Below are 27,532 nucleotides of genomic sequence, written 5' to 3'. Positions count from 1 at the left end.
ACCCTGGCCTAGACCATTTCAGATAAATGGTTGTCCAGTCTCTTTTTGAAAGCTTCCAGTGACGGAGCACCCACAACTTCTGAAATCAAGCTGTTCCATTGGTTGATTGCGCTCACCATTAGGAAATTTCTCCTTAGTTCTAGGTTGTGTCTCTCCTTAGTTTCTGTTCATTGTTTCTTGTCATCCCTTTAGGTGCTTTGCAAAATAGTTTGATTCCCTCATCTTTCTAGGAACCCCTCAAATATTGGAACACTGTTATGTCTCCCCTAGTCCTTCTTTTCATTAGACTAGACATACCCAATTCCTATAACCATTCTTCTTTTAGCCTCCAGCCTCCTAATCATTCTTGCTCTTCTCTGCACTCTTTTTCACAGTCTCAACATCTTTTTTATATTGTGGCGACCCAAACTGGATGCAGTATTCCAAGTGTGATCTTACTAAGGCTTTGTAAAGCAGTATTAGAACTTCACATAATCTTGATCCCTCTATTAACGCAGCCTAGGAAATAGGGACCACTACGGTGGGAAGGTAACAGCGTTCCGTGCACCTTTGGCGTCTAGTCATGCCGGCCACATGACCACGGAGACGTCCTTGGACAAACGCTGGCTCTTCGGCTTTGAAACGGAGATGAGCACCGGCCCTTAGAGTTGGAAACAACTAGCACACATGTGCAGGGGAACGTTTACCTTTACCTTTACCTTTTAGGATTGCATTGCCTTTTTTGGCTGCTGCCGCACACTGCTAACTCATATTTAAGTGATTGTCCATTAGGACTGCAAGATCCCGCTTCCAGTTATTGGCATTAAGCCATGTTTCACTGAGCTGTACCTGTACAGTTGGTTTTTCTTGCCTACATATAAATCCTTATTTTTATCTAGGTTAAATTTCATTTTGTTAGATAGGCCCCAGTGTTCAAGTCTGTCAAGATCTTTTTGGATCTTGAACTTGTCTTCTGGGGCGTTGGCTTCAGGGGGAAGAAGATGTCATAGGTCAGCTGCAGGCAGTGCAGGTGGCAAGGATAGGCAGCAGGGTGCTAGGCAACCAAAAGGGCAGAGATGGTGGGTAGATAGGCAGGTTGGCGGAGCTGAAGCAAAGGCAAGCGCAACAGGGCAGGAGAAGTGTGAGGTCCTTACCTAATGTAGGCACTGTCCTGGTCTAACAATTGCAACTGGGACTATTGGAACTCTGGTCACATGATGTTTTACCTAACAACCAAATAACTCGGCAACGGAAATTCTGGTCGCAGAATATAGCTAGGTATATTCATAGTCAGTGTGATATCTCTCCAGTTTAAAATTTCATCTCGATTGTCATGATGACAGTCATGACAATCAAGTAGCGGACATCACTTTGTATTATTACTACAATTCCCATTTCTGTGAATTTTCAAACACAGGAAGAGCATCTCTTACTACTTCAACTACTGTATACATGTATTTGCATTGGGATGGCACTGCTTATTGACAAAATCTTAGCTTTTTTAAAAAAAGAAAGCAGTAGACTGGCCTTTGCACTCTTGTTTCACCTTCAACAGGAGGTTCTTTAAGTTTTCCTTATTTTTAGACATCAAAGTTGTGTTGTTCCAGCTACTGATGTTTTTCCAGAAATGTTAAGGCCAATTTTTATTTCTTCTAGTCCAGCATTTCTCATATACTGCAAGTACAGTAGTTGAAATAAAGAGATAATATAGAACCTTAGGGGCATGATGACTCAGCAGTTAAAGAAGCTGAGCTCGTCAACTGGAAAGCTGACAGCCCAGGTTCAAGACCCAAGTGGATGGGGTGAACTCCCATTACATTAATTATTAGTTATTCTGTATTGTGTTTTGTTTCTTTCTGGTCAATATATAAATTCTTCAGTGAACATGTAAGATAGCTCAAATAGGTCCATGTTTTAAAACAGGAATCCCCAGCCCCTGGGCCGTGGACCAGTACTTGTCCGTGGCACGCCAGCGACCGGTCCACACAAACAAGCAAAGCCCCATCCGTGGGATGCAGGCAGCACACAAAACTACGTGCTCTCTGGTCCGTGGAAAAACCTTTCTCCACGGAACCGGTCCCTGGTGCCCAAAAGGTTGGGGACCTCCTTTTTTAAAAGACCATCAAGAGTTTGTTGTAGTCTATACAGTTAAGTATATAATCGGTAAAGTAAAAGTAGATTTATTTATTTTTTGGGAGTTCCCCTGCATTTCTCATTATCCATTGAACGTTAGCAATATGTCCACAGGTACCTCATCTACTTCTTCGAGTAACAACCGCAACTGAGCCCAAAATTTCTGTTGCTAAGGGAGATATTTGTTAAGTGAGTTTTCGGCCCATTTTATGACCTTTCTTGCCACAGTTGTTAAGTCAATTACTGCAGATGTTAGTAACATGGTTGATAAGTGAATCTGTCTTCCCCATTGATTTTGCTTGTCAGAAAGTCACAAAAGGTGATCACATGACCCCAGGACATTGCAACCATCATAAACATGAGTCAGTTGCCAAGAGTCAGAATTTTGATCACATGATCCTAGAGATGCTGCAATGGTCACAAGTGTGAAAAACAGTTCTAAGTCACTTTTTTCAGTGCCATAGTAATTTTGCAGAGTCACTAAATTGAACTACTGTATACCTGTGGTATTTTTTTTTTGCTTTTGGAATATAAATTGATATCTTCCAGTCCTTTGTCCACTGCTCTGTTTTCCATACCTGTTTATAGACTACAAGCAGTGCTTAACTGCGTCATCTCGTAAAATTGTACTTTTTCTGATACTTCATCCAATTCTGCAGCTTTGTCATTAGCAAAATTTTCTAGGGGTCATTTAAGATGACCTCCAAGGTCCCTTTCAGCCTTATGATTCTATGTTCCAACTCAGTGATGGCGAACCTTTTAGAGACCGAGTGCCCCAAACCTGGCCCTGCCCTGCCCCCCACTTGCCCCTCTTCCGCCCCGCCCCCACCCTGCCCACCTGCAAGGCCATTCACCGCCTCCACGGCCCGCTGCAGATCGCCCAGGCATCCCAGCAGTGCCATGGCGGCTACACCCTCTGCCCATGCCCCGCAGCATCAACTGTGCAACAGGGTGCAAGGGCAGTCTTGTCCCCTCTGCCCAGCTGCCATATCCTTGGCTGTGCTGCTCCGTGCAGGCCACGCTCGGGGGTCGACTCCTCCGGGGGGGGCCTGCTGGTGAGGGGGCCACGGGGGGAGGCAGGGCTGGGCGACGGCATGCGTGCCCACAGAGAGGGATCTGAGTGCCGCCTCTATGGCACGTGTGCCATAGGTTCGCCACCACTGTTCTAACTTCAGCATAGGTATCCGTTTCGGAATTATTTTGGCATAGTTGTTTCATAAAACCACATCACCTCTTCTTTATATCATTTTTCTCGGTCTTTAAGTTTGCTCATCTTTACATAAACGGTTCTCTTGATTTCTATTTTTAAAAGCCTATTATCCTTCCCATAAAATGGCGTCATTTCTTTAGATATAACTGATTGTCTCCTCTTTGCTGGAACTCAGCAAGCATTCAGGCACATTTTTCTGCGTAGCTTTTTGTTTTTGCCTTTTTTTAGTTATTTTCAGTGTGTCAGCGGATCTTTTTATGGTTTCTCATTTTGGGGTGTTTTTCTTTGCCTCATCCTCAATGATGTCATAAATTTCAGTCCAGAGTTCTCAGTCTCTAGGCCTTGTATTTGTCAGATCTAATCAGCTAAATCTCTTCTGTACCTCCAATGTATAATCAGGTGGCATGTTGCTAAGGTCACTTCCTGTTGCTCTGATGATTATATTCATTTTCTTTATGTTTAGTTGTAATTTTGCAAGGAGTTTGTGAGCTGAATATTATTTCTACATCTTTGCTACAGTTAGTGATTTGATTTTGAGGTTATTCATCTGGTGATATACAGACTAATTGTTGACATTACTGAAATGTTTGTTATAAACACTGAATCCCCTTGTCAGAATGTTAGTCTGTCTCCTATTTAATTTTGTATATAGAGCCCAAATTTATTATTCCAGATGCCATTTTACTTCCAGTGTTAGCATTGCAGTCTCCTCTGAGTAATATGAGGTCTTTTTTCTTTTTCTTTTGTTTTGTGTTACATTGACAAGGAGTTGCAAGTTGCCATAGAAATGTTCAACCTCTGCATCTGTGTTTGGAGGATAGACTTGGATCACTGTGCTACTGATTAGTTTAATTGTAGGGGGATGAACCAAAACACTTACCTCTTTACCCTTTTATTTTAAAACGATGGCTACTTCATTTCTGCAATGGTTTTCTTCTCCACAGTAAATCTGATGTTCTTCTGAAGTGATCCATTCCAGTCCATTTTCTCTTTGGTAACTTCCAGAATGTCTGACTACATTCTTGACATTTCTGTTCTGGGAGCATCAAATTGTTGCTCTGACATTCCACATATCAGTGGTTTAACTGTACATATCTTTGCAGCATTAAATTTTCCTTTTGGCTATGAACATATCAGCAGGTGGTCATCCTTTCAGCAGCCACATCATAAACATTAGTGTTTTTCTTGCTTACCCGCTGTTTGTTCTTTCTGAGTAGCTTGATGGATACTTTCTAAATCGGGGTGGGGGTGGGGGTCTCAGCTTTCTGTATCGTGCTGATATTGGCCTTGTGAATGTCCATTTGGCTTCTGTGCGGGATACTGAAATGTGTTGTCATTTCCTTCTCCAGTCTTCAAACAGTTTGAAATCTGTGGGAAACATATCCTTTATCCCTTGAACTTTCTAAAAAGTCCATTTTGAAAGAAGAAATAATTGAACCTAGTTCGCATAACATATTAAACCACGGTTTCCTAATCATATGGATAAATGGTAATGATCTTGCTTGTTCAGCAAGCTAAGCCATAAACCATTTAAAATCACAATGGCTAGATTTGGACAATATGCTAACCTAAAGTCAAGCAGACCATATTTTGGCTTAGCATCATGTGTGGACCTAATTTTTATATCAAACCTTATATGGAAAAGCACTCATTTTTGCATACACATTCATAGTCAGAAATGAAATGGTATATGTTACATTCTGAGTATGTAATACATGTATTTATAAATATACACATATACTAATTTTAGAAGTGACAAACCTTGTGAAATGATCTCTGCTAAATTATCTCTAGAGCTGGGCAGTCACAAAGCTCCACAAAAATGTATTACATTTTGCACATTAATAATATATCACACAGCAAAGATTAGAAAGATATATTTATATGTTGTTTTTGACTACCTTTTAAAAATTTATACAATATCTGTCCATTAAGAGCCCAACTTCCCAGCCTTTTGTTCAAAGACGTCAAGTATTAGAAGTGCTTGGGTTCATAATGCCAAACAAACCAAACATAGGTTGAGATGTGTGAATCCAGCTATTGCAGTTGGTAAAGAGTGGCTTACGACTTAGTATGTTGAGTGAACTCCACCTGGCAGGAGTGGTATCTTATGTGCCCTTTCTGCTAAAGAGCTCCATTTGATGAGACTCAGGAGACAAGCTTTTTCTGCTGTGGCTCATGCTTTCTGAAACACCATCCTTCCCAAGGTGAGCTTAGCCCCATCTCTACCAGCCTCGTAGAAAGCCCTTAAAACATTTTTTTCAGCATCTTTGGGGATTCCATGGGAATAAGAAGCCAACAAGATAGTTGTATTATATTTAGGATGTTGTCCATTCTCCTGCAGTCTTGGTTTTTATCTATGTTTGTTTTTAATATTTGTTTTAACTCTTTTATTTTATGCTGCCTAGAGTCTCATTTATATATATTTGCTACATAAATGAGATTTATTCAGTTAACCCTGTTCTTAAAAGCCATTTCTATGTTGATATAATGTGTATAGTGGTGTCCAGAGGTACAGTAATCTAGAGGTAGTGTAGCACTTTCTACATATAAATCTGCTAGGCTTAAAAGCGTGGCAAAGAAATACATTGGATTTTCTAGGCAATTTATGAGTTCATCCAATACTTCCTTTAGGAGTGCTCTGCCTTCTCTTATAATGAAACAGCGACACACAAAGGATTTTTTTAAGGAATGATTTTTGTGTTATGTTTCTGATATCTATTCATCACAAAGTACTTGGGACAATATGCATAGTGTGTAAGCTCCATCTTATTTTGGGTGAGTTGGTTTAAGCTGAAAGATAGTGTCTGGCCCAGGACCAATAGATAAGTAAAAGACGTCTTGAGCCCTAATCCATTAAGCAGGGACCTTTGTCATTGCTGATTGTGCCTAGAGCAGGGGTAGGCAACCTCGGCTCTTTTATGACTCATGGACTTCAACTCCCAGAATTCCTCAGCCAGCATAGCTATGCTGGCTGAGGAATTCTGGGAGTTGAAGTCCATGAGTCATAAAAGAGCCGAGGTTGCCTACCCCTGGCCTAGAGTTATAGCAGACTGTTATGAGAGAACCTTTGCTGTGTTCCCAGGTTGCTTCTTACTGCTACATATTGCTATTTTGGTGGTGGGCTTTTTAATTATGTTTATTAGATTTATTATTAATTCAGCATACAGGTTGTTCTTGACTTACGACCATTCAATCAGCAACCATTTGAAGCTGCAACCATAGAGCTGAAAAAAAGCACTTATGACCTGTGCCCATAGTTACGGTCATCACAATACCCTTGCGATCGTGTAATCAAAATTCTTGGCAGTCCATTCACACCTACAACAGGGGGGGGGAGGGGGGATTGTTTCCAGTCCTCACACCTGCCTATCTCGCTCTATCTATGCCCTTTTGGCCACCTGCACCCTGCTTTGTAGGACCCTAAGTTGCCCCAGAACTGTGCGTCTCTGAGGCTATTTGCCATGCCCCGGAAAGAGTCAGTCATCCTAACCTACACCAGCAAGCACCAGCAAGCATTCATTCATCTGCCTTCTCTCCCAGTTTCCTGCACTGACCTTTTGTCTTTGGCATGCAGCCGCTGTGGCCAAAAAAGAAGTGCCTCCGTGTCTTTGCTTTCTCCTTTTCAGGCCTGCAGTTTCTATGCTATTCCAGGAACTCCTCCTTTTCTGGCTTCCTGCATATGACTCCCCCAGCCTGCTGCAGCAGTCTAGTGCCAAGCTGCAGTGCCCATGAAGCCTCTGCAAGCATCTGTCTGACCAACTGCCTTCTCTCCCAATTCCCCATGCTGGCCTTTTGCACCCACCTTATTACCTTTGCTGTCTCAATTCCCCAGTGAGCATTCCTTACAAGTGGCTCATTGTGCTTTCGAAATTGCAAGCCTTCGGGAACAACAGCTGGGCGCAAAAGGCAATAGGTCATTGCGGGGAATTGGGAGAGAGCAGCTGGGCAAATAGATGTTCGGTGGCACTTGATGGGATTTCATGAGTTCTGTAGCTTGGCACTGTGCTGCTGGAGTGGGCTGGAAAGCCACATGTAGAAGTGTTTGCTGGAGAAGCAGGAGTGCCTAATGTAGCATGGCGGCTATGAGTTCAAAAAGGAGGCAGCAAAGGCAGCAAGGCACTTCTGCTTTGGCTATGGCTGACAGTAGGTACATGTAATAGAATGTGTGGATGACCTTGAGGACTGAGGGAAAGAGATTCTGCCTAGGAAACAATCAGATAAGAGAAAGGAGGGGGCCTCCAAGGGCTTAATTGTTAGAGGAATAAACTTAGGAAGGACTTGATCTGATTGATGAGATGGTTAAAAGTGGCAGTAGGAAATTTGTATCTTCAGACTTGCAAGATTCTGTTAAAGAGGACTTACAATAAAGTAGAATTATCGCATGAAGTCATATTTCCTTTCTGGCTTATCTGAGAGGGCTGACAGATTGTGCGGGGGAACTGGGAGAGAAGGCATATAGGCAAACAAATGCTTGCTGGAGTTTGTTGATGTGACTGAGGGTTCCTGGGCCTTGGCCAGCAGCCCCAAAGCCTGCAGTTGTGGGGCTGCTTTCCACCCTGCAATTATATGGAGCTGCTTTCCATCCTGCAAGGCAAAGTGCCAGGCAGTGAAAGGGCAGAAATGGGAGGGTGACAGGTGTATGTGTGTGTGTGTGTGTGGGGGAGTTGGATGTGGTTTCTTACCTTAGTGAGGCTTGGGACTGGGAGAGATGAGCCCAGAATGTCTTGGGTTGGGATGGGTGCTTTCTTAAAAGCCCATAATTCTGGGTTAATGACCTTAAGAGGAAGTGCCAGGATTTCCATCCTAAGTTGGTGGGTTCATGTGATGTCTTACTTTATGACGGCACTAATTACAGTAATCTTGGTTCCAATTGTCATAGAGTACTATCTTTATAGAGACACTCAGTTGGCTAGTGATTCAAAGCAGCTTTTAAAGCTTTTAGCATACATTGACAGGCATTAAAACAATGAAACACCTGCCCTGACGGAAGAGAAAAAAACTGAAATCCTGGCTCTTCCAGTAAGCACTAGGGCAGGCAAGAGCTAGTTTTTTAAGGCCTTCCTAAAGGATGACAGTGGGGACGCAGTGGGTTAGGACGCTGAGCTTGTCGATCAGAAGGTCGGCAGTTTGGTGGGTCGAATCCCGAGTGCCGTGTAACAGAGTGAGCGCCTGTTACTCGTCCCAGCTTCTGCCAACCTAGCAGTTTGAAAGCACGTAAAAATGCAAGTAGAAAAATAGGGACCACTATGGTGGGAAGGTAACAGCGTTCCGTGCGCCTTTGGCGTCTAGTCATGCCGGCCACATGACCACGGAGACGTCCTCGGACAAGCGCTGGCTCTTCGGCTTTGAAACGGAGATGAGCACCGGCCCCTAGAGTCAAAAACGACTAGCATGCATGTGCGGGGGAACCTTTACCTTTAAAGGATGACAGTATGGAGGCTCTTAAAAACCCATATTTCCTCTACGTGACATACAGTATCTTCCATTTATTTTTGTCGTTATAATATCTCTGTAGTGATTGGTTGAGGTATGATTATTTCAAAAGTCATCTGTAGCAACTTTTACAACTTACAAAATATATAAACCATAAGCCTCAGTTCACCTAATCAGACACAACAGAGTGGCTAGAGTGATATAGGATTTAGATGGGATGAGATGGGGAGGGAAAGACAGAAGACAAATAATTATTCAAATGCAGCTCATGTATGAGAGAGACTACAGGGAGCATGTCAATTAACAATTGTAAGGTGCTTGTTGAACCCTTCAGATTGGAGTAGGTTACAATAGTGAAAACCTGTTGAGATCTTTTCATTTTTGTTTCCCTTATTTGGTCTTTGTGATATCTGAAAGAATAGAACAGTATTTTATAAACGCATTGAGATGAGATGAATGTGATTTGATATTTTTGAATCAGTTTTCAGTAGGCATAAAAGTTCAATGATTGGGATCCCTTGATATCTTATAACTGTGTTAAAGCAAATAGCCATGATGAATGCTTACCACAAGTATGCAGCAGAAATTATTACACTTGTTCTTTGCAGATTTGTGTAGTCCGACTTCATGTTGACAGCTTGGCCTTTTTTTATTATTGCAGAAGATTTGTACTGTAGTTTCATTTTACTCATGCATGATTTGAGCACAAGGCTTACGATACTTGGAAAATCTTCAGCGTTGGGTGTTGGTTTCACCAGTATGAAAGAGCACAAATAGTTGCTGGATTGTGCAAGAACAAAGAACATACTGCCTCTTTATTATGTGGTTGAGCTTGACATACATGTTTTGGTAAAAACAAGTGGAGATATCTGATTGAAACTACTATAACTTATTTGGGGCAACTCATTTTTCCATTATTATTTATACTGTCCTGTTTTATACAGTTAGAATAGAGCTGGGAGGCACCTTGGAGGTCTTCTAGTCCAGCCCCCTGCTCAAGTGGGAGACCCGAGCAGTACTAATATAAATTGTTGTAAGGATAAATGACATTATGTAAGAGAAGTACTTTTAACACTCTCGATAGGCAAAGTATATTGTAGGCTTTTATGCTTGCTTACTAGCAAAGGTAATTTTTAGAAGTATAGGTTTTTTTTCCCTACACTGGCGAAACACTTCTCCTGCCGAAACACCCCTCTTGCTTGCAGTTCCTGTAAATAACGGATTGTATTTATCTTTCTCTAGCTCAGGAGTAAGATACACATTTCTATTCCTAAAGCGTTGCTGAGCTCGTTCGTTTCCTCCGCCTTTGCGTGAAGTTTCGAAGGGGCGTGGCCCTGATACTGCAAGGGCCGCCTCTTTACCTCAAGGCTGAGGCCGGGCGGGGAGGGGCTTCCCCACATCAGTTTTTTTCATCATAAAAGGAGGCAGATTCCCCAGGTCAGTGGGCGTGGCCTCACGCGACGTTTCTCCTTTAGCCTATCAGGGCGAGCCTCTGTGTGACGGACGCTGGCTGAATCCAATGGGTTGGGGCTTAGTCTCGAGTCTAGATAGGAGCCTGTGCGACACACGGGGGAGGTTTTTGTTCCGGGCCCTGCCGCGGCCATCTTATGTCAGTGCAGGCCGGAGGAGGAAACGGCAGCAGCGCAGAGCGGTGACTCGGCAGCAGCGGCGGCCGCGGCGGGGCCTGACACAGCCTCATTGGTAACCTTTGGGGCCTTTTCCTCCCACTCCCTCTCCCGTCGCCTATTTCCCTAGAAACAGAGAGACATTCCAAGGGAACCCTCCGGTCTCCATAGAAACACCTCCCCCCTTTGGTAGGGTTCCTTCTCCCAAGCCGGCAAAGGCCTAGCACGTCTCGCCGGCAAGTAGCATTGCGGCCAACTGCTCCTCATCTGCCTCCCCACTTCCGTTCTTTACTTCAGCTGCCTCGGGATTTCCAGCTTCCCTTCCCTTTCAACGCCCTTTTTCTGAGGCAGGCTGGTGCCAAGCTGCCCTCTAGCAGGAGCAACCTTTCCTTCCTTCCTTCCTTCCTTCCTTCCTTCCTTCCTTCCTTCCTTCCTTCCTTCCTTCCTTCCTTCCTTCCTTCCTTCCTTCCTTGTTAGCCTTTCGCCCTGGGTTTTCAGCCCATTCAGAAAAAATCCCCCCCCCTCTTTTCTTGCTCTTTGGTTCCGCCGCTCAAATTCCCTTCCTCTTCTGTGAAGAGACTGAATGGAATGACTCGCATTTCCCGGCGAAGGATTGTGATGCTCGGTCTGTCCTGTCCTGAAGGATTGGGGAGGGGGGGGAGGGAAGTTAAGAGAGGATGCGGGTTGCAAAGGAGCCCGAATAAAAAGTCCAGAGGGCGGGGGGGGGGGGCGGCGGGTTCAGTCACCTGGACTCAAGTGTTAAGAGTGGGAAGCATTTTGAATTGGTTGGGTGGGAGCTTAGCGTCTGTCCTAACGGTATTTGTGGAGGGAGGCCATATCGGCTCACTTGTGCTTCTTTTTACAGTATCCTTTGGTTTACTGTGGAGTTAGAAAGGAGATAAAACAGAATCTCAGTCATTGCCAGTAGATGGCAAGCGGATATGTGAAGGATTGATTTCTCTCTCTCTCTCTCTCTCTCTCTCTCTCTCTCTCTCTCTCTCTCTCTCTCTCTCTCTCTCTCTCTCTCTCTCTCTCTCTCTCTCTCTCTCTGGTGGGGGTGGGTCTCTAGGGAATTAAGATTCTTCAGTGGTCTTTGATAGGAGTATAATCCACTTGTGCTTCTTTTTACAGTATCCTTTGGTTTACTGTGGAGTTACAAAGGAGATAAAACAGAATCTCAGTCATTGCCAGTAGATGGCAAGCGGATATGTGAAGGATTTCTCTCTCTCTCTCTCTCTCTCTCTCTCTCTCTCTCTCTCTCTCTCTCTCTCTCTCTCTCTCCCTCCCTCCCTCCCTCCCTCTCTCTCTCTCTCTCTCTCTCTCTCTCTCTCTCTCTCTCTCTCTCTCTCTCTCTCTCTCTTGGGGGTGGGTCTCTAGGGAATTAAGATTCTTCAGTGGTCTTTGATAGGAGTATAATCCAGTTGACTTTTAACACTTGTGCGCTTTCTGCATCCTTGGTTGCAGTTGTGATCTCAGTATCTATTCCTAAAATCCTCCCCCACCCTTTAGTTTTCCACTGACTTTCTCTATAACTGAGATTTGTTTTCCAGGAATGTCAAGAGTTGCTCTCTGGGTTTTTAAACTTGGAGAATCCATTTTTTGGAGTGGGCTCTGTGTTTACTGAAAGAGGGAAGGCAGAGGACAGGTACTGTAGTTTGCATCTTACCAGTTCATATATTAAAAGGGATAGGTGAGGAATTTTGAGGCAATCAGAGCAATTGCCCTTTCACGTATCTCTAGGTGTGTCATGTAATGTTCATCTTTGTCAAGTAATCCCATCTAGCTGTAATGTAGCCCATATTTGCACTTCTCTGCCTGTGCATGTGTGTCATGGGGCAGCTTGAATGTGATTCTGGTAAGTCTGCCTGAACTGATTTGTGACTTAATTGTCTTGCACAAGAAGCTAATTAAAAGATTGTCCTATTTAATTTTTATCCTTTATTGGCAGTCTTTTCTTGGAATGCATACTGTAGTTAACTGGCTATATCTTGTAGGTCCAATAAGAATTGATACTTAATATGCCAGGTCAAGTTTCCATGGCAATTATTTTTATTTGTAACTATTTCTTCAGATATCATAACTTTAACCTGAGATAGCTGTAAAGAGGAAGAAAAGATGTATTGTGTTTTCATTCATGACTTCTGAGTTTTATAGTAGAAAAGCTCAGAACTTAGATCAGAATTATCTATGTGTTTTAACTTTCTTTCCTGTAGGCCAAAACTATTTAAAATGTATTATCTCCAATTCTGTGGTATGCTTTCTTTTATAGAGGTCAAGATGTTTGGAAACTGAATTCCAGATAGAAAGCATAGGATTATGAATCTAATTTTGGCATTTATATAAGATCTCAGGGCATTGCCTTTGTTTTGCTTTTTGTTTCTTTTCATTACCTCAGGATTAATTTAAAAAATTAATAGTCTTTGTAGCATATGCCTTTTAACAGACATACAAAACCTGAAGTGTTAAGCTTTTTAAGGAATCTGTTCTGATGAATTATAAGACTTGTTATAGGACTTGTGGCAGTTAAGTTAGTCCATTAAACTCATATGCTTTCTCATAATATTTGTGCCCATTATTATGCTTTTACAAGTTCTTCTCAAACCCCAAGCAAGGTTAACATGTTATAGAAGGTTATAGAAATCTATATTTACTCTTTATATATAAAAGATTAAATACAGGTTTCTATGTACAAACTCACCCTAAGGAAGCTTTGTCCTAATGTGAAATTTTACAGACTTTTATCTTCAGCATCCATAATAATTTTGATTTTATTTCTAATAAGGCTTTTGTCTCATCTCTTGATTGGAAACTTTATTTTTGAAATCAATTTTATCTAGCATTCGGTATATGCACCAATTTGCAAAATTGTCAATCATGGGACATTTTGAGCTAATGGAAATGGACATTTGTTAGATGGAAAATCCTCAGATGGACTACATTTCACCTTGACTCTAGCAGAGATTATTATATTTGTGCTAAGTCTTTTTAACTCCATTTTTTCTGAAGCATATCTGATATGTTGGTTGATCATTACATAAAATATTCCTGCTTATTGCTTTACTGGACTATAACGAGAGAGATTATGCTTTATATTTCCTGAAACCTACCTTGTGTATTGTTTTGTTTTTTGGCTTTTGCTGGGCTTAAAATTCAAAATATAGATACTAAGGTTAAGACACTCTGTATGTAATATAGATTTGGGGTTTTGAGATCATTTAGAAAACAGCACCAATGAGTCTAGAATGGGAAGCTGTAGATCACAGAGTTGATAAAACATAGTGACTTGTAGCTTAAAAACATACCTGATTACATACATACCAAATTTGTTGTCAGTGTTGGAATAAAATTTAGTGCAATTTCACATAAAACCTATTCCTGGCTTAACTCCAAACTTTGAGCAACCTGTTGATATGAGAACGTGCTGTATTGTTAAACAATTGGGTATCTGAAATTCCTGTTGTTTTACAGCAAATCATTCATGCCAGAATATCCAGCTCTATTTTCTGCCTCTCTTTAGTCTATGACAGTCATGTCAAACCCGCGACGTTATGTGACGTCGTGAGACGTATCGGAGCTTTTTCCCCATTGCCGGCAATGGGGTGGGCACGGTTTCCTCGTGATACATCCAGCCTGCAGGCTGGCAGTTCGACACCCCTGGTCTAGGAGAAAGATTCCCTTTAGAACTCAGCTTCTAGTGACTGCATGGGCACCTTTCTTTTTTTTTCTTGTTTGCTCCAAGTCACAGCTATTTATTTCACCATTGTAGTGTTTGTCTCATATTGTTACAGAGTCCTCTTGTTTTGCACTGTGCCCACTTCAGTTCACATATAAAGTTATCAATACATAAAATTACAGAGCTTTTGTTTTTTAGCCAACTTGTCACAGAACCTGATTTCTATATTTAAGGAAGGATTAAAACATATGTTCTTCCCATTCCTAGTCCAGCATCATAATTTCAACATTACATTGGCTGTTACAGTTTATTCTACAGTTATTTATATTTAATATCATTCTTGTGTTACTGCTTTTTCCTCACCCAGCTCAAATAAGAGTAAATGCTTTTAGGGGAAAGTACCATATAATGTATTACATGTATTTTTATCAATAATTATTAGGATTAATATCAACATATTCATTAAAATGACTTACAAAATGTTTGAAATTATTACTTGTTGGTTGTTCCTATTGCTCTTCAGGCTTACAAAGAAAAAAGATTTATATTTTGCTTCTGTTTCAATTAACTCAGATGGAAAATTGTTTTATTGTAGTGTACGTGTATTTTTGGTAACTTTGGGCTCTTTGAATACCCATTAAAATGAATACATTTGTTAATATGCATGCTTGTCCCAAGATTATATGCTGTAGACCAGACATGTCAAACACAAGGGCCGGGGGCCAGATCCGGCCCGCGAAGTGGTTTCATGCGGCCCGCGAAGCCATCCTGGAAACAGTGAGGGAACGGCCCCCACTGCCTTGGCCCTGGCCCAGAGACCCTCCTTCTGCCAGAGACCCTCAGATCTGTCCCACTCCTGCCCAGGCCCCCATAGGCACCCTTGATGCCAATGATGTAGAGCTGGCCATGCCCACCCAGTAGGCCATACACACTCTAGCCATGCCCACCCAGTAGGCCACACCCACCCGGCCCCCTGAGGGCAACCGCAATGCTGATGCGGCCCTCAATGAAGTTGAGTTTGACACCCCTGCTGTAGACTATAGCTTCATAAGTCAGTATGGTGGGAATAGCAAAAACTGTTTCATTTGAATTTGTATGACAATGTCCAGTACATCCCTGTGGATTTCTAAAAAAAAAAAGTAATAATGGCTGATATTTAATCTATGAGGTAAACATAACTGGAAATTCTTCCAAAATTCTTTGGATAATTTTTGAGTTAAATTATTTTTCATTCAAAATAATTTCCTTTGCCTTTTTCTGCTTAATTTATTCTACTTCAGTAATTTCTGCTAGAAAATTACTACAAATATAACTTTGGAAAGGTGAGTATAGTAAAAATTATCTTTTAGGACTATCAGTACCATTTGATAGCCTTTTAGTTCAGTGATTGTACTGGATAAATAAAAAATGTCATTCTTATTAGAGATATGCGACTTAAACAACGCACCAAAACAATTGCTGAACCCAGTGCTCACTTGGTTTTATTAATCAAAAAGCTGACAGCTGTGGTTTCCTCAATGGTCCCTGCATAAAGGATGGATTAACTTAAGTAATGGAAGCTGTCCTTGCCTGGATTTCATAGTTATAATGCTGAGCATGTTAGGTCCAGTTGTATGCATCAGTCAGCAGTAGCAGTGTCTTTTTATAGTATAGGACTTTTTTCTCTCTCCCCCAAATAGCCTCAAAATCCAGTTCAGAGAGGTAGAAATTTGTATTGTATAGGAATGTTCTTTTTTCAAAAGCTGAGCGGAAGAACAGCTTGTAACTAATTTTAATTTAATTTTTATATGATCCTTTTGTTCCTGATTAGTGCATTTGTTGCCACAAATCAGTACTGTGATTTAACTCACTAAAAGTCTTTCTTTTCTTTTCTTTTTTTCATTTTTACTTAAGTGTTTATATTTTTACTCTACATGGCCTGAGGCCTTTGTATATATTCTTCCACATATTGAGAAAAGAAAATATACTCACTATTTTTGTTGGCCTGATTTTGATTTGAAATCTGTTGTACTTCCTACTGTGTGTTATGCTCTTTTCCAGACTGCTTCTCTTCAATCTGGAAACTAACTTGCTGTTGACATTTCCTTGCTGGATGATTGAATATGGTACATTCTTTTTCAAAAACCAGAAGGAATTGTATTTAATCGAAAAGTAAAATGCTACAATGGTGTGGAACATGAATAACTGCAGTCTTTTTATAGTTACATGGAACAAGAAATCCTTCCTTCGTCTTTGTGATTTATTTTTACAAGCAGATAGAAAAGATTACAGGTAGTCCTCAACTTAACGGCCACAACTGAGCCCATGATTTCTGTTGCTAAGTGAAACATTTATTAAGTGAATTTTGCTCCATTTTACAACCTTTCTTGCCATAATTGCTAATTGAATCACTGCAGCTGTTAAGTTAGTAACACAGTTCTTAAGTGAATCTGGCTTTAGCTGACTCAAGGACACTGCCACCGTCGTATATATGAGTCAGTTGCCAAGAATCTGAATTTTGATCACGTGACCGTAGGGAATGCTGCAACGGTCCTAAGTGTGAAACAATGGCCATAACTCATTTTTCCCCAGTTCTGTTGTAACTGAGCGGACAGTAAATGAACTTTTGTAAGTCAAGGACTTGTTGTTGTTAGCTGCGAAGTCGTGTCTGACTCATCGCGACCCTATGGACAACGTTCCTCCAGGCCTTCCTGTCCTCTACCATCTTCTGGAGTCCATTTAAGCTCACACCTATTGCTTCAGTGACTCCATCCAGCCACCTCATTCTCTGTCGTTCCCTTCTTCTCTTGCCCTCAATCTTTCCCAGCATTAGGCTCTTCTCCAGTGAGTCCTTCCTTCTCATTAGGTGGCCAAAGCATTTGAGTTTCAGCTTCAGGATCTGGCCTTCTAAAGAGCAGTCAGGGTTGATCTCCTCTAGGACTGACCGGTTTGATCGCCTTGCAGTCCAAGGGACTCACAGGAGTCTTCTCCAGCACCATAGTTCAAAGGCCTCAATTCTTTGGCTCTCAACCTTTCTTATGGTCCAACTTTCACTGCCATACATTGCAACTGGGAAGACCGTAGCCTTGACTATACGCACTTTTGTTGACAGGGTGATGTCTCTGCTTTTTAGTGTGCTATCTAGGTTTGCCATGGCATTCCTCCCCACATGTACTTATATAACACTAAAATCATACATACTATTGGGAGGAAAGGTGGTAAATAAGTATTAGCTTTGCAGAAACTGACTGAATTATGTTAAAACTTTCAAGTGTTGTTAGCTTACCTTGCAACCAGCATGATAGTTTCTTAGGTTTGAGAACCATTTCAGCCATTGAACCTATGTTGCTTTTCCCTTACGTGCTGTAATTTCTTAAGACAGATCCAGAGTAGTAATACTTTGCTGCTAGAACAAAAGTTTCAGCACTTCAAGTTAGCATCTGGCTAACATGTATTTTTGTCTAGGATTTTCTTTTGACTGAGGAAATTCAGTCATTTGTGTCTGGCATCATGATAATATAGCACTGTGGAGCTGGATGTATGGTGTCATAAATTAAACCCAACATATGGCAAAAAAACCTGGATGCTCTTTTGAATGGATGCTCTTGAGAGAGGGGTTGCAATAATAATAGGATTGTAAGCAACTGTTTTTCTAGGAGGATGAATAGAGCTGATAATGAGATGCTGAAACCCAGACTTGTGCATGCACAAGAATAAATGTAATACCACTGGATGGATTTATGTAGGCTATAGGTAAAAAGAGTAGGATTCAATCAAAGAATCTCGTTCTTACTTGTTTAAGCATATCCTTAGGAAGAAGTAAGGAAATGCTTTCTACCAATGCATTTGTAGTACAGGTAGATCTCAACTTGCGATCATAATTGAGCGCAAATTTATGGTCATAAATTGTCATTATAAACCAAGGCATCATGTGACCGGACTGGGTTTCTTAAATATTTTTTGCCAGATATGAAGTAAATGTCAGAACTTGACAAACAAGGTTGAAAATTGTGGTCACTTAACTGTAGGATGCTTCAAATGATCATAATGGATGCAGCAAACAATGGTCAGTTGCCCAAAATGCAATCACATGACTGTGGGGTATGTGTGTAAATAGCCTTTGTAACGTCAAAAAGGGTTAGTAGCTTTTGGGTGGTCCATCGTAATTTTGAACGGTCATTAACTGGTCATAAGTTGAGAGCTACCTCTACTTGATAGTGGACATTTCTTCTTTTGTGCCTTTTCCTACCTGCATTTACCACTCTAAATGGTAATAAAATTGTAAAATTGGGATTTGTTAGGATAATTGCAAAAAAGAGCTGGACTAAGTACAATTATTACTATTACAAGTATTTGTATTTACTCAGAATTAGTAACTTTATAAATACTAATAGGCAGATACAGGAATAAAATAAATGGATGGATAAAGTAAAAAATAACTCATTCAGGATTAATGCTTTTTATTCTTAGGGTCAACAATGTGCGAATGTTTCCAAGTGAATAAAATGTATACACGTTGCAAAATCTAGGTATTGGACTGTCAGTTTAACTTTTTGCAGTTTAGAGTTCGCTTTCTAGAGAAGTATCTAAAGATTTCAGTGGGGCTTCAAAGTTGATAGGTATGAAGCCTATATATCTAGAAGCATAGAACTGAATCTACTAGATTCACAAACTGGCAGTGGTAATGGGTGTTGCATGAATCCAACCATTATAAAATATGGTTTTTGGCTTAGCCTGATATGTAAAGCTAGCTGTTGTTTGATCAAGTCCACCTTTGTATTTTCTTTTGAAGTGTTTTTATCAATTTCTACAGAAGTCTTCTTACTGTAAGCTGTTGGAATACTTAGAAGTGTAAAAATATTTTAATAATATTACATTCTAATGCTCTGTAAGCAGAAAACTCATTGGAAATTGCTAATAATATCATCTTTGCCAGCTAAGAGTGAGTCACCTGCTCTTTTTTGCCAACAAACTGATTCATTAGTAGCCCCTCCTTAGCCTGTTCATTACTTAAGTTCTTTCTGTGGCAACTTGGATACATTTGCCATAAAAGAACAGCCTAAACTGATGTCATCTGGTTCATATTTCTGTGATAATAGGTGTAGCATTGAAAAATAACTAGCTTTATATAGTAGATTAAAAATGAACTTCATACTTTAAAACAGTTAAAACAGCACACCGTATTGTTTCGGCACACTGGAAATATTTGTTTTTTTCTGATGAGAAATCTGCTAAGAAAGACAGTGCCCTTTTCAATTGATCCAATATAAAGTACTTGTTTTAGGATAAAACATAAAGGTGTTTCCTCAAAGGTGGCTTTCCATTGTGCTGCTGCTATACTTGCTTAACTGGTATGATTCAGTTGGTTGATACTGCAATTAGCACTCCAATGGGACCTGGGGAATAGTCCCTTTTGGGTGTCCTGAGAGACCAATGGTAGCAACATGTTCTTCATATAGGGCAAATCTTTTGATCCCTCAGGCAGTAAAGATTGTGGACTAGTATTGGGAGGAAACTGCTAATAGCTCCTGCTTTGTTTCAATTTTTGTATTTCTCTCCTATTCCCATAAGTGCTTTGCCTATTACATAGGATATTTTTGTTTTTGGCAGAGTCATCGTCCTGCTGCAAAATGGTAGATTATCAAACGTTGTAGTCTCATATCTGTATTTTCAATTGTGGCATTTAGATGTCCAGCTCGCCGTTGTCCAAGAAGCGTCGCTTGGGTGAATCAGAGTCAAAGACGGGTTCAAACTGCTCCTCTGGAAAATCCATACAGACTGATTTGCGTGAAGCGCCTGCCAACGTACGTTTCTGAGTTGTGTATACCTTTAGTAATGTGCAGATATATGGGTCATTGTACCCATTGTTACTATCTCTTATGTCTAGCTTTTTGTACTGTAATGAATGCTGTAATGCCTGTTTCCTTTGGTATTTGTTCTTATTTCTTGTAATCCGGTTTTGGTTTTGTGAAGTGTATTCCCTGAGTTGCCATTCACAATTCAACTGACGAGGTCTCTTGACTTTTTTTGTACTTCAAATTCTTCCTTGGTAAATAATTAATATTTGAAATGCATTGAGAATGATAAAATATAGAAATCAAATAGCAGCTGTTCTTTGTGTTCCTTTATCACATTCTTTTAATGATCAAAAGGCAGCAAAGAACTAAGTGATTATATTTATCCTTTCCAGGGTATGGCCAAGAATGGAAGTGAAACAGACATTGATGAGGGTCTATACTCAAGACAGCTGTAAGTATCAAAAGGAGAGTGGGAGGCCTACTGTTTAGTACCAGTCTAGTATGTGAATAATAAGTTTTGATATGTTCTGGAGCTGTTGAACAGATGTTGAGAGGAAACTTTATATAGGATGTTCTGTTTTCAGGCTGGACCAACAGGGTACTGCAAATTTAATCCTTTTTCCAATTTGTCTTGAATAGATATGTATTGGGCCATGAGGCAATGAAACGAATGCAGAATGCCAACATCCTGGTATCCGGCTTGCGAGGATTAGGTGTGGAGATAGCAAAAAACATCATCTTGGGTGGAGTTAAATCAGTCACAATCCATGATCAAGGCATAGCTGAATGGTCTGATCTCTCTTCCCAGGTAGGACCTTCATCCATTCACTTCAGCGTGGTTCTGTTTGTGACATATATGTACTACTAAAACATCCCTCTCCTTCGCCCTCCTTTCTTCCAGTTCTACCTTCGTGAGGGAGACCTTGGAAAGAACCGGGCTGAAGTATCTCAACCACGGTTAGCTGAGCTCAACTCCTACGTACCTGTTACTGCTTACACTGGGCCCCTCAGTGAGGACTTTCTTAATAACTTCCAGGTGCTTTAATTTCTTAATGTCTCAGAAGAGGGGGTTACTAAACACTTGATATCAAGAATTACTTTCCTGGTTCAGTAAACAACGTAGTTAAATATTTGCCCTGTGTTTTCTAAATGCACAAAAATCTAATGTTCTTGAGAGTTTCTTGTGTGTTACAAAATAAAATGAAAAATAACAGGATGGGAGAGAAGACACGGTTGGGAATATTGCTTACCATAGCCCAGGAAGCTTGAACGGTGAGCTGATACTGGAGAGCTTCGTATTTTGTTGTTGTTAGCCGCCCTGAGTCCCTTGGGAGATAGGGCGGGATATAAGTCCCATTAATAAATAAATTAAATAAATAAATAAATTTCTGTGTGATTTACTGCAAATGCTTTTTCTTTCATCTGTCCGTCCATCCAATTTCCTAACCGCCTATCTGTCTGTCTACTCTTTGCAGGTAGTTGTGCTCACCAATTGTCCCTTGGAGGAACAGTTACGTATTAGCGATTTCTGTCACAGCCAAAATATCAAACTCGTAGTGGCAGATACGAAGGGACTTTTTGGGTAAGACAGGACCTTGTTTCTATACCTGTTTCTGTGTTATAGCCTCAATTCAGTAGGGTTCTTCTTTCATTTTGGGCGAGCTGTTTAGGATTCCCAAACGCCATACGTGGGGGTGCCGCACTGCCCGGCTGTGGGCTACCAATCCTGGCTTGTAAGGCCACCTGTCACAGTGCTTGAAGGTGCTCCAGGGTGCCTAATAACTTCCTCCCTTTTCTCTCTCTTGCAGCCAGCTCTTCTGTGACTTTGGTGAGAACATGGTTGTGACAGATACCAATGGAGAGCAACCACTTAGTGCTATGGTCTCGATGGTTACTAAGGTAATTACTTCTTGAGGCTGGCAGTTGGGGCTCTCTTTCTGAGGTGGATTTATTCTTAACCGAGACCCACAACAGCTGAGCAGAATTTTGTTCAATATTCTTTTTTCCTGTGCAGGGGTGCCCTGGAGAGGTAACCTGTCTAGATGAGGCTCGGCATGGTTTTGAAAGCGGAGACTTTGTTTCTTTCTTGGAAGTCGAAGGCATGAAAGAGCTTAACAGCTGTGAACCAATGGAAATCAAAGTATTGGGTGAGGCATGGTGACTTGCACAAAATTTAGATGTCCCTAGAATGAAGTATCTGTCAAAGGTTGTTGTTTTTTTTCTGTTTGACAAAATTACCTTTTGGTATGTTGGGAATCATGTAGAAGGTCTAATAAGTAATATTAACTTGGGATTTTAGCCTGAATTACAACTGACGCTCAGTTTAGTGTAGTGGTTAAAAATACCAGGCTAGTATTTCTAGGGCTGTCTTAGGCACAAAGCCATTTGGGTGGTTTTGGGCCAGTCACACTTTTAGGAAGAAGGCAGGGGCAGGCTATTTCTAAAATTGTTGCCAACAAAACTGCAGAGCCTTGTCCAATAGTGAAGGCTGACTTGAAGGCGCAAAAAAACAAAACAAAAAAAACCCTACAAACATTGAATTGGTTGTGAAAGTTAAGCATGCTACAAATAAGCTTGTTAGAGAATGTGGAAAGATACTCACTGTAGCATCTTCAATCTCTTGTACAAAACATTACATTTTTAAAATTTCCTGAAAATTCTCCAGTTCTTTATTCAGAATATAATTCCTCTGGCACAGGATAACAAAAACATTTTCCACAGTCTGCCTCCTCTCTTTGCTGCTTGTTTATTGCGCCATGGTGGCATATTTCTTTTCTTCCACAGTTACCGTATATACTTGAGTATAAGCCGACTCGAGTATAAGCCGAGACCCCCAATTTCACCCCCCAAAACTGGAAAAAGTTATTGACTCGAGTATAAGCCGATCCGCCGTTCTGCAAGCCTGAATACACAGGAATACCCTGTGTGGCCGCGGCTCGTCGGCAGGTCTCCGTTCCTCCTGCCGACCTTTGGGGAGGTTTGGGCGCCTCCCCAAACCTCCCCAAACCTCGGCAGGTCTCCGTTCCTCCTGCCGACCTTTGGGGAGGTTTGGGCGCCTCCCCAAACCTCCCCAAACCTCGGCAGGTCTCCGTTCCTCCTGCCGACCTTTGGGGAGGTTTGGGCGCCTCCCCAAACCTCCCCAAACCTCGGCAAGTCTCCGTTCCTCCTGCCGACCTTTGGGGAGGTTTGGGCGCCTCCCCAAACCTCGGCAGGTCTCCGTTCCTCCGCGCAGACCTGCCGACCTTTGGGGAGGTTTGGGCGCCTCCCCAAACGTCCCCAAACCTCGGCAGGTCTCCGTTCCTGTTTGGGGAGGTTTGGGCGCCTCCCCAAACCTCCCCAAACCTCGGCAGGTCTCCGTTCCTCCGCGCAGACCTGCCGACGTTTGGGGAGGTTTGGGCGCCTCCCCAAACCTCCCCAAACCTCGGCAGGTCTCCGTTCCTGTTTGGGGAGGTTTGGGCGCCTCCCCAAACCTCCCCAAACCTCGGCAGGTCTCCGTTCCTCCGCGCAGACCTGCCGACCTTTGGGGAGGTTTGGGCGCCTCCCCAAACGTCCCCAAACCTCGGCAGGTCTCCGTTCCTGTTTGGGGAGGTTTGGGCGCCTCCCCAAACCTCCCCAAACCTCGGCAGGTCTCCGTTCCTCCGCGCAGACCTGCCGACCTTTGGGGAGGTTTGGGCGCCTCCCCAAACGTCCCCAAACCTCGGCAGGTCTCCGTTCCTGTTTGGGGAGGTTTGGGCGCCTCCCCAAACCTCCCCAAACCTCGGCAGGTCTCCGTTCCTCCGCGCAGACCTGCCGACCTTTGGGGAGGTTTGGGCGCCTCCCCAAACGTCCCCAAACCTCGGCAGGTCTCCGTTCCTGTTTGGGGAGGTTTGGGCGCCTCCCCAAACCTCCCCAAACCTCGGCAGGTCTCCGTTCCTCCGCGCAGACCTGCCGACCTTTGGGGAGGTTTGGGCGCCTCCCCAAACGTCCCCAAACCTCGGCAGGTCTCCGTTCCTGTTTGGGGAGGTTTGGGCGCCTCCCCAAACCTCCCCAAACCTCGGCAGGTCTCCGTTCCTCCGCGCAGACCTGCCGACCTTTGGGGAGGTTTGGGCGCCTCCCCAAACCTCCCCAAACCTCGGCAGGTCTCCGTTCCTGTTTGGGGAGGTTTGGGCGCCTCCCCAAACCTCCCCAAACCTCGGCAGGTCTCCGTTCCTCCGCGCAGACCTGCCGACGTTTGGGGAGGTTTGGGGAGGCGCCCAAACCTCCCCAAAGGTCGGCAGGAAGAACGGAGACCTGCCGAGGTTTGGGGAGGTTTGGGGAGGCGCCCAAACCTCCCCAAAGGTCGGCAGGTCTGCGCGGAGGAACGGAGACCTGCCGAGGTTTGGGGACGTTTGGGGAGGCGCCCAAACCTCCCCAAACAGGAACGGAGACCTGCCGAGGTTTGGGGACGTTTGGGGAGGCGCCCAAACCTCCCCAAAGGTCGGCAGGTCTGCGCGGAGGAACGGAGACCTGCCGAGGTTTGGGGAGGTTTGGGGAGGCGCCCAAACCTCCCCAAACAGGAACGGAGACCTGCCGAGGTTTGGGGACGTTTGGGGAGGCGCCCAAACCTCCCCAAAGGTCGGCAGGTCTGCGCGGAGGAACGGAGACCTGCCGAGGTTTGGGGAGGTTTGGGGAGGCGCCCAAACCTCCCCAAACAGGAACGGAGACCTGCCGAGGTTTGGGGAGGCGCCCAAACCTCCCCAAAGGTCGGCAGGTCTGCGCGGAGGAACGGAGACCTGCCGAGGTTTGGGGACGTTTGGGGAGGCGCCCAAACCTCCCCAAACAGGAACGGAGACCTGCCGAGGTTTGGGGACGTTTGGGGAGGCGCCCAAACCTCCCCAAAGGTCGGCAGGTCTGCGCGGAGGAACGGAGACCTGCCGAGGTTTGGGGAGGTTTGGGGAGGCGCCCAAACCTCCCCAAACAGGAACGGAGACCTGCCGAGGTTTGGGGACGTTTGGGGAGGCGCCCAAACCTCCCCAAAGGTCGGCAGGTCTGCGCGGAGGAACGGAGACCTGCCGAGGTTTGGGGAGGTTTGGGGAGGCGCCCAAACCTCCCCAAACAGGAACGGAGACCTGCCGAGGTTTGGGGACGTTTGGGGAGGCGCCCAAACCTCCCCAAAGGTCGGCAGGTCTGCGCGGAGGAACGGAGACCTGCCGAGGTTTGGGGAGGCGCCCAAACCTCCCCAAACAGGAACGGAGACCTGCCGAGGTTTGGGGAGGCGCCCAAACCTCCCCAAAGGTCGGCAGGTCTGCGCGGAGGAACGGAGACCTGCCGAGGTTTGGGGAGGTTTGGGGAGGCGCCCAAACCTCCCCAAACAGGAACGGAGACCTGCCGAGGTTTGGGGACGTTTGGGGAGGCGCCCAAACCTCCCCAAAGGTCGGCAGGTCTGCGCGGAGGAACGGAGACCTGCCGAGGTTTGGGGAGGTTTGGGGAGGCGCCCAAACCTCCCCAAACAGGAACGGAGACCTGCCGAGGTTTGGGGAGGCGCCCAAACCTCCCCAAAGGTCGGCAGGAGGAACGGAGACCTGCCGAGGTTTGGGGAGGCGCCCAAACCTCCCCAAAGGTCGGCAGGAGGAACGGAGACCTGGGGAGGTTTGGGGAGGCGCCCAAACCTCCCCAAAGGTCGGCAGGAGGAACGGAGACCTGCCGAGGTTTGGGGAGGCGCCCAAACCTCCCCAAAGGTCGGCAGGAGGAACGGAGACCTGCCGAGGTTTGGGGAGGCGCCCAAACCTCCCCAAAGGTCGGCAGGAGGAACGGAGACCTGCCGAGGTTTGGGGAGGCGCCCAAACCTCCCCAAAGGTCGGCAGGAGGAACGGAGACCTGCCGAGGTTTGGGGAGGTTTGGGGAGGCGCCCAAACCTCCCCAAAGGTCGGCAGGAGGAACGGAGACCTGCCGAGGTTTGGGGAGGTTTGGGGAGGCGCCCAAACCTCCCCAAACGTCGGCAGGTCTGCGCGGAGGAACGGAGACCTGCCGAGGTTTGGGGAGGCGCCCAAACCTCCCCAAACGTCGGCAAGTCTCCGTTCCTCCGCGCCCTGCCTGCCTGCTTCTTTCCGCTGCGGAAAGAAGCAGGCAGGCAAGGCGCGGAGTTTGGGGAGGTGCGCGCGCACCTCCCCAAACCTCCCCAAACTTCGGCAGGTCTCGGACGGCGGTGGCTTGGGAGAGGTGCGGGCGATCCCGGAAGCACCAAAGCCTCGGCCGCGCACAAGTCCTCGGTAAGTTTTTTTTGTTGACTGGAGTATAAGCCGAAGTGGAATTTTTCAGCCCAAAAAGTGGGCTGAAAAATTCGGCTTATACTCAAGTATATACGGTACTTGCAATTTAATCCTATTGTGGAAGTATTAGAAAAATCTTCTCTTTCTTCTTCCTCATGTCTATTAAGAAAGTTCTCTAAGAATATAGCAATTTGAGATGATCGTTGAGGACTCTTGGTCCAAGTTAATATGGCAATTCTGCAGTGCTATTGTGTTTTTTTTTCAGTGTGGTTCTTTGCCTGTGACATCTGTAAGGATGTATTTCTTATTCTTTTCTAGGCCCCTACACATTTAGTATTGGTGACACCTCCAACTTTTCAGACTATGTACGTGGCGGCATTGTTACCCAGGTCAAAATGCCAAAGAAGATTAGCTTTGTAAGTGTCTTCCGACAGGTTCTGCCCTTTTTTTGCTGGGCAAATTCCCATGGTTCCCAGCAAATGTTCTGCCATTCGAACAGTCTGGCACCCTTTGATCTGCCTATGCTTGTTCTTGGGTGGCATGTAAGCAGCGGTTTGGAGGCTGCCTGCAGAAAAGGGTAGCTATGTTGGCATCACTGCCTATTTTCAATTTCTCCATTATTTTTCTTTCAGAAATCTCTGCGCGCCTCTCTGCCAGAACCAGAGTTGGTCATCACTGACTTTGGCAAGTTTGATCGGCCAGGCCAGTTGCATTTGGGATTTCAGGCCTTGCATGAGTTTCACAAGAAGCATGGCCATTTTCCCAGGCCTCGTAATCAGGTAGGCTATTCCGGTTCCCCGTTTCTTTTTCTAGTCTGCGTGTTGAGATTTTTTTTTCTCCAGTAACAGTAGTTCATATCAGTCACAGAATACACAGATACTATTGCGAACAAAATCACTTAATCAAAAGAATAATGCTTGGAATAGTGGCGTAAATCTTGTACAGAGTTGCTCAATTTCTTTTTCTTCATCTGCTTGGAATATGTTTCATTAAATACAGTGCATTTTTATTCGGGGACAATTGGTTGTGGAGTGTGATAATTTTGTGTAACTCTTGTGCTTAGGCATTGTTAATGATAGCCATTATTTCACACAGATTGCATTTAGCACAGGTTACATTTATGATGTTGATGAAAAACAGCTCCTCACAGCTGGTGTGAGACTTTTCCTTAGCCTTTATCTGACTTCTTCCATCCTTCCTCAGGCAGATGCTAGTGAGGTGCTATCTTTAGTGAAGGATCTCAACGAGCAAGCCATGCCCCCAGTTAAGCAAGAACATCTGAATGAGGATATCATCAAGGAAATGGCTTTCCAAGCCTCTGGAGATCTGGCACCTGTCAATGCCTTCATTGGAGGCCTAGCCGCACAAGAGGTTATGAAGGTACAATATTTGAAAAACTGGCTAGATAATAAAAAGCATTCCGCTTAGTCCATGTTTCCCTTAACTAGCAGCTTTAGATTTGGTAAAGGAAA

The 27,532-nt window shown here is 43.9% G+C and overlaps 1 protein-coding gene across 2 annotated transcripts in view; it reads left to right on the top strand.

Moving 5' to 3' along the window:
* The window catches only part of UBA1 (ubiquitin like modifier activating enzyme 1), a 45,070-nt gene that overhangs the window by 7,893 nt on the left and 9,645 nt on the right, over positions 1-27,532 (top strand). Inside the window, exons 1-11 of one of the 2 annotated variants that reach the window (XM_081318840.1) lie at positions 10,332-10,459; positions 19,723-19,839; positions 20,226-20,284; positions 20,473-20,641; positions 20,735-20,869; positions 21,309-21,415; positions 21,642-21,732; positions 21,848-21,980; positions 26,379-26,476; positions 26,693-26,839; positions 27,264-27,440. In XM_081318840.1, coding sequence (XP_081174966.1) covers positions 19,723-19,839; positions 20,226-20,284; positions 20,473-20,641; positions 20,735-20,869; positions 21,309-21,415; positions 21,642-21,732; positions 21,848-21,980; positions 26,379-26,476; positions 26,693-26,839; positions 27,264-27,440 — 1,233 coding nt within the window. In that variant the 5' untranslated portion in view covers positions 10,332-10,459. Of the gene's footprint in view, positions 1-10,331; positions 10,460-19,722; positions 19,840-20,225; positions 20,285-20,472; positions 20,642-20,734; positions 20,870-21,308; positions 21,416-21,641; positions 21,733-21,847; positions 21,981-26,378; positions 26,477-26,692; positions 26,840-27,263; positions 27,441-27,532 lie in introns of those variants that run through there. The other variant, XM_081318841.1, reaches the window with a different exon arrangement.

This window comes from Vipera berus (assembly GCF_964194415.1).
Source record: "Vipera berus genome assembly, chromosome: 2".
Taxonomy (NCBI): Eukaryota; Metazoa; Chordata; class Lepidosauria; order Squamata; family Viperidae; genus Vipera; species Vipera berus.
This window is presented reverse-complemented; position numbering and strand designations above follow the sequence as displayed.